At 39.3% G+C, this 7480-nt stretch overlaps 1 protein-coding gene across 2 annotated transcripts; it reads left to right on the forward strand.

Annotated features, from left to right (window-relative positions):
- The first annotated feature begins 4046 nt into the window (after positions 1 to 4046).
- On the forward strand, positions 4047 to 7264 carry LOC122654705 (cyclic dof factor 3-like). Of its 2 annotated transcripts, none has more exons than XM_043848918.1 (2): positions 4047 to 4394; positions 5476 to 7264. In XM_043848918.1, the coding sequence occupies exons 1-2, from the start codon at positions 4125 to 4127 to the stop codon at positions 6778 to 6780; spliced, it is 1575 nt and encodes a 524-aa protein (XP_043704853.1). In that variant the 5' UTR covers positions 4047 to 4124; the 3' UTR covers positions 6781 to 7264. The 2 variants fall into 2 exon arrangements, with proteins under 2 accessions (XP_043704853.1, XP_043704852.1); XM_043848917.1 differs by having other exon boundaries at positions 4314 to 4371.
- Positions 7265 to 7480: the final 216 nt, after the last annotated feature.

Raw genomic sequence — 7480 nt, forward strand, 5'->3', positions numbered from 1 at the left:
AATATGTTTAACCCAATCGCAAGATAGGAATAAGTGCCATAAGGATTCAACATAATTCCCACAGAGAGCACAGGAGGGGTCAATTTGAAGCCATTTGGACAGAGTAGCCTTGATTGAAAGACCAGCATCTTGCACCCGCCAGAAGAAGATTTTAAATTTGGGGTGAATCTTAAGCTTCCAAAAGAATTTCCACCAAGAGGCGATAAAAAGTTATTATTGTTAACAGAAACAGAAATTAGCTCCTTAGCAATCAGTTTAGTGCTAAAAATTTCATTTTTGGCCCTAGTACACCACCAACTGTCCTCAGAAGTAGATGGAATCACCTGTTGAATGTGAGATGAGATGTGCAAAGGTAGTAAATCGTTTAGTAAATTAGATTCCATCTAGATCCCATGGTAAAAAAATCAACTTTTCTAATTCGATTAGAAGGATTAATGGAGTTCAACGGATAGTTTATCAGACTACCAGACTGAGAAAGGATCCAATGGTCAGTTCAACAAAAAGTATATTTGTCATTACCTATTTTTCGGACCACGATTTTCTCTAGGAATGGAATGATATGAAAGATACTATTCCAAGTCCAAGAGTCTTTTTTCGCACGAATTTTGGGATCAAAGAATGAGAGTTTATGAAAGTATCTAGCTTTTAGAACACGAGACCATAAAGAAAAACAATAAGTGATAAGTTGAACCCGCTTTCAAACATTCGGACCCGCTTTTAAATGGAAGATGATGTGGCATTAGGTCTCATTTGTGTGTACCCAAGCTAGGCAGAGATTTCCTTCCTGGATCCACCGTCCGCGTGTCATGAATATTCACAAAGCCTACGTGGACTTTATCTACGGCGACAGGAAACTCGGTAAAAAAATCGATGAGAGCTTTTTCTTTCACACGGGCGAGTAAATATTAGGCTATTAGAGCATTAGAGGTGACTCATTTGGGTATTTTAACCAATAGAAAAAGACTCATTTGGGTATTAACAATTAATAATGCGTGTAACTAGTAATTCCTTAAAAAAGAACAACCTTTGAATATCATCAAATAAGGGAGTGATCCCCTCACCCCTGGACTGGTCCATTATGATATACAAGTGTCGCATAAATATCTACCACCAAGAGAAGATTAGATGGATTTCTTAAGTGGTAAAATTATGTTTTGAAAATTAAATACAATAATAGATTCTATAAAAAAAAAATGAACGGTTGCAAATATAAGAAAAATATAGGAAATATGTACGATAACATATAATTGAAATTATATTCGAAATTTTACTTTTGCAAGGCACAACCAGATGCACAATCTCTCTTTAGCCTTGCCTCTTTGAGTGCTTTATCTAGGAAAACTATTTTCCTCGGGTACTAACTTGTTTGACAAAATAAAAATTCTTAAAGTACTGTTTATTTGCGTTTGAGTATTGGGGTAGAATTTTTATCAAAAAAATAAATAAATATTGATGTACGATAATTAGGAGAGTGAGTTCTAAGTGTAGTGGGGGTGGGATAATGGGTTTGGATCCACTCCCCACGTGGGGACGGGTGAGGATAGATCTCACACTCTCCATGGGGTATGGGTGAGATCCCCCTCTAATATACAAGACTCAAATCTCATGGAGGGTGTGAGATTTATCCCTACATGGGGAGCTGATCCGGACTTTGGGATAATAGGAAAGGGAAAGTAAAGGAAATGATGGGATATCTCATACCATATTGTTTATGTCATGAGAAAGGAAAATTCTCTATTACTCCCTTACACCTACCTACCTTACATTTGCCCAAATTCTCACACTCGAATTTCATTTTATGATTCCTCCAAAAAAAAAAAAAAAATTTTTCTACTTCTTTTTCCCTGGTACTTTAAAATACCCAAAGTACCCTTCCTTATCCCGTGTTAATCGACTGATCCCCTTCTTTTTTAAAATAAAAAAATAAATTCAATTCCTAATCTGTCATTATAATTCATTCCCATAAAATTATGCATTATATATGTATGCAAGATAAGGGTCATAGATTAAGTATCATAATTTACTTCTAATATATACCAGTGATTTGATATATTATAGCTGTATATTAACAAAAAAAAATTTATATATAAAACCCTAAAAGGGTTCTTCTAGGAGTCACTATGCCTAGTGAAGTATAACACATCTCTATTTGTCACTTGATAGTACATGTGTTAGTCCATAAATAGAGGAAATCACATACATCTCAATGGCCAAATTTTAGCCCAAAGTAAGCAAAGAAAGTTGCTCAAACTCTGATTCAATCTTTTACTAAAATTATCCAAATGCCATCAAATGGAGATGAAATTTAAAATAAAAAATGGTATATTTTATAATTTTAGCTACCTCCTCTACTCATTTTAAGCTGAAATTGTACCAAAGAGATGCTTGTCTAGTCCTCAATCACATGGACTAATCCATATACTGTCATTTGGAAAACAGTGAAGCGTTTTACTTTACTAGGCGTAGTGACAGGGAAGAAAACCCTAAAATTAACATGAAAATGGTAAAAACTAGGGGTGCAAATGGGTCAGATGGTCCGGGTTTTTTAAAACCCCAGCCCAACCCTGAATCACCTTAGCTTAACCCAAGCCCAGACCTGGCCCCTAGCATCAACCCAACCCAACCTCGCCTCGATTGATCCAGAATGGGTCGGTTGGTCCTGATTGACCTTGGCACCCCTATTTTTGTCCTTTTAGGGCTAAGTAAGGCTAAGCTTCTCCTATTTTTTTTTTAATTGTATATATGATATCAGGGAGAGGGTTCTCTTAGCAAGCACCATAGAGAAGCGCGTTGAAACAATCTGGTACATTGGAGGATAGTGATGTCATTTCACATGAGAAAAGAGAGGGAGAGATATAGAAGTGCTAACACACCCTAGCGCAGCAACTTTGAGAACCTCTTCCCATGATATTATTATGTATAATTTGTATATTATATATTTATATTAGATGCACCTTGTTATCACCACGGTGGTTAAGTAAGTTAGTAAGATGCGGTAACCATTTTTTGATTGCCACTACTCTTATTCTAAAAAATTATTTTAAGTCATTGATAAAAACTTATTTTCAAAAATAATTTGAAAGTCATTTATCATTATGTACTTATTAAAAGATTTCACTATCCATATGAAATGATATAATTTACCTTCATTGAAAAAAGACGTGTTATACTAAAAAGAAAAAGAAAAGAAAATAAGATTACTTCTTTTTCACCTACTTTGGTTCCAACAAGATTTTCCCCATATATATATATATATATATATACAAGGTCAAGTTAGACAGAACTCAACCCAAACTAAGCTCAATCCTACTTCGTTACTCAAACTCGAAAATCTCAACCCTGACCCAACCCATAGGCTGGAAAGCCCATCCCAGGCCCTGTTGGGCTCATGATGGGCCTTGGGTTCGCCAAGCCAAATTTGCACCTCTAATTAAAACAGGACCATACCTAGCTGAATATACATGACCAGGCCTGAGCTGAGATGTTCTAGTCCAACCTTGAGTTGTTCTAGCCCTAGAATCTAGACTGAAGAAGGATAAATATCCAATAAGGATAACTCGTTTGTTTGTGCCTTTGTGGGCCATCCTGTGTTTCCTACGACAAGGCACTTAGCTAGCCACAACTACTACGCAAACTAAAAAGAGAAGTGGGGAATAGAGTTAAAAATAGTTTATAGTAAGGGAGAGAGAGAAAGACGAGGAGGGCGAGTAGAAGAAGAGGAGAGGCGATTAATCGGGAGGGGATATGCTGACTGGGACTAAGAGTGCATCCGGACACCCACCTTCTTTGCAATGGGAATCATAACCAACGACGGTCGCAACGCCACATGAACTTGTGGCTGAGAATTCGTCTTCTTACTGACGTGGCATCCACAGGCTTCATTAAACTGAGCCAAACCGAAGAAACATTGACGACGTCGACGACTACTCTCGCACACCACGCCATCCCTCAGTCAGTTCAGATCCCCCCGCCCCTCAAAACCAAACAAAGACTCCCAACACCCCTTCATCTGCTGACCAACTCCCCCCCCCCCCCCTCCACCCCCTTCTTCGGCTCTTGCCGCCTGGACTTCTCAATCTCTCTCTGCTTCCTCGACTCTTTTCGTTCGTGGCGAGAGAACTGAAATGTCGGAAGCTAAAGACCCGGCGATTAAACTGTTTGGAAAAACAATCCCTCTCACTACCAACGAAGATACTCTAGCTGCAGTTTCCTGTGTTTCAGGCTCTGCTACTGATGCTATTCCTGTTACTTTCCCTGTTGCACAGGATCACAATATCGACCTCGATCTCGATCTTCCTTCGACCACTTCTTCTGATGACAGCAACAAGTCCAACAAAGTGGAAGAAGATCAACAACCACAGCAAGAAGAAGAAGAAGAAGAGAAGTTATTGAGAGTACAAATTACAAAGTATTTGAATTGAAAGTGTTATAGTACAGTTTGACTTACTCTCTTGCAAATCAAGAACCCCTTTCTCTGAGGACTAAGATCAATACTAGTTTCATCTTATTTTCTCGGGGTTTCTTTTCTTTCTTTTCGAGTTTTGCTGATGGGTGTGTTTTGTGAGGTATTCCGAGCTTTGTTTAGGATTTTCGGCTATTGAGTTTATAGCTGAAGGTTACATTTTGACATCTATCTCTGTTTTATATTCTAGGTTCCCGTATGTTGTTTTTGTTTTCGATTGCTTCTTTTCCAGGCTTTTATACTTCTCTATGCTTAAAATGAGTAATCTGCTTCACTCAAAGAAAATATACGCTCGTAATCTGGGTTTGTGACTTCGTTCTATTTTGGGTTTCCGATTTTCTTATCCGCTTAATTCTTTTTGTGTGAGACAAGCTCTTATTTACAACTGTTAACTCTTCAAATTTCACTGGCTGTCCAGTTGGATTGACGAATTCTGTATTAGTTCAGTGACTCGAGAAATTCTGGAGATATCTGGGGTTAACTACCTCTGAAAAACTCTGTTCAATTGTCAAATTTCGAGTTTTGATTCAGCTTTCTCCTCTTATTGACTGTCTTAAATATTGTTCAAGAATCGTTTGTTTTATGTGTTTTCCAATTTTAACAGCAAATCATAGGGTGTCACGATAGGATGATTTTGGATAAGAAGAACTTTTCTTCTAAAATCAGCAACTATACAACAGCACCCAGTTTTAATTCGGTTGAATATTTCTATTATTAAAGAAAATAATGTAAAGTCTTGCCTTTTCCTCTATGTTTTCCTCTTACATTACTACTAGTGAAGCTGATTCCAGCTTTAAAGTAGTATGATGATCTAGTGGGAAGTCTTCAGATAAGCCCTTGTTGCATATAAAGCAACAGAAAAACATATTAAATTGATTATTAAGGAAGATAGTAGATTCGTGCATAAATTTGAAGTGGATTATCTTCTCCTGCATTGGTTTCCTTCTGTTATTACTAAAGCCATGCCTGTTATTATTCCTGTTTCTTACTCAAAATATGGTTTGGGATATCAGGATACATTGGGAGATAAACCCACTGAAAATAAAGATGATGGTGCACCTCCTCCAAGTTCAGACGAATCGACAAATCCAGCTACATTGTCAGGGACTGATAAGAACCCTAAAACACCCTCTGTTGACAAAGAAACTGCAATGCCAAATGCTTCCAAGACTGAAGAAGAACAGGGTGAGACAAACAATTCACAAGATAAAACTCTGAAGAAGCCAGACAAGATCCTTCCATGCCCCCGCTGTAATAGCATGGACACCAAGTTCTGTTACTATAACAATTACAATGTCAACCAGCCCAGGCATTTCTGCAAGAACTGCCAGAGATACTGGACAGCTGGTGGGACCATGAGAAATGTGCCTGTGGGTGCTGGCCGTCGCAAGAGCAAGAGCTCTGCTTCACATTACCGGCACATTACTGTCCCCGAGGCCCTCCAAACGACTCCATCAGATACACCAGATGGAATTCACCATGCATTGAAACCCAATGCCACCGTACTCACTTTTGGCTCTGACACGCCACTTTGTGAATCGATGGCTTCTGTGTTGAACCTTGCAGAGAAAACAATGAGGAATTGCACAAGTAATGGATTTCATAGACCTGCAGAACAAAGAATTTCAGTTTCTTGTGGAGGGGGAGAAAATGGCGATGACTACTCCAGTGGATCTTCTGTCACAGCTTCCAACTCTACAGTGGAGGGAAACAAGGTCGGTTTGCAAGATGTAATGATGCGGAATTGTCATAGTTTTCCTCCTCGGATACCATTCTTTCCAGGGGCTCCCTGGTCATATCCATGGAACTCAACTCATCAATGGGGTACTGCGGTGCCCCCGCCTGCTTTCTGCCCTCCAAGCTTTCCTGTATCATTCTACCCCACACCAACCTATTGGGGTTGTGCTGTCCCAGGCACCTGGAACGTCCCTTGGCTCCCCCCACCATCTTCTTCTCCAAGTCCTGGGGCTCCAGTCTCTGGTCCTAACTCGCCTACCTTGGGAAAGCATTCAAGAGATGGTTATATGCTTAAACCAAGTAATTCAGAGCAAGAAGATCCAGTAAAACAGGGTGATTCAGAGAGATGCCTTTGGATTCCAAAGACATTGAGGATTGATGATCCCGGGGAAGCTGCCAGGAGCTCCATATGGGCTACCTTGGGAATTAAGAATGACAAGGCGGATTCAAGTGGAGGAGGGCTCTTCAAGGCCTTCCAGTCAAAGGGCGATGAAAAGAATCACATGGCTGAAACCTCTCATGTACTGCAAGCCAATCCTGCAGCATTGTCTCGGTCACTCAACTTCCATGAGAGCTCGTAATGGTGTGAATGAAAATTCTGCTGTTGTAAAGATGTTTTCACTGAGATGGTGAGGCACGAGGGTTCCAACTCGCTGAGATAATTTTGCACCACATACCTTTGCAATGAGCCATGTTGCTCCGGCTTCGTAGAAGAAATTGGCAGAGCAATGCAATTGAGACAGAAAGCCAGAGAAGGATCATTCTGGTTTCCCCAGAAAGGAGCTATCCTGGAATAGCTCAAAAGCAAATGATTTGATCTTTCTTCTTTTTCTTTCTCTCTCTCTTTATTATTTTTCTTGTTTGTTATTTATGAAAGTATGAGTAGGATCTTCTCTTTCCACATTGATGGTTGTTTAGGTGGTGTAGTATCTACATGTATATATCCAGCTGCTATGATGATATAGTTAGATAGAGCAGAGGAAAGGAGTAAGAGACCTAGATGTACCAAGTTCTCTGATGTACTAAATTAGTTTGCTAATCCAATGAAGAAGTTCTTCATTCTCATGTTTGAGCCTTGTATGAGTTTCCATTAAGCTCTTTTTGCTAGAAATGCTATTACCTCTTTGTGTAGATTGATACAACAAATTCTCCGTTTCTGAATGAATGAATGTTTTTCAATTTACCTTCTTTCATTCCATATATTACAAACAATGAGCCTTGTTCTGATGCTGCATGGTGTCAACTTATGATCAACCGTGCATTGAGATGCTTCGTTCCGGC

Source organism: Telopea speciosissima, chromosome 3, assembly GCF_018873765.1.
Source record: "Telopea speciosissima isolate NSW1024214 ecotype Mountain lineage chromosome 3, Tspe_v1, whole genome shotgun sequence".
Classification (NCBI taxonomy): Eukaryota; Viridiplantae; Streptophyta; class Magnoliopsida; order Proteales; family Proteaceae; genus Telopea; species Telopea speciosissima.

Coding starts and splice junctions, on each gene's coding strand:
- LOC122654705 (XM_043848918.1), top strand. CDS start 4,125: ATGTCGGAAGCTAAAGACCCGGCGATTAAACTGTTTGGAAAAACAATC. Junction 4,395..5,475: donor AAGAAGAGAAGTTATTGAGA/GTACAAATTACA, acceptor TTGGGATATCAG/GATACATTGGGAGATAAACC.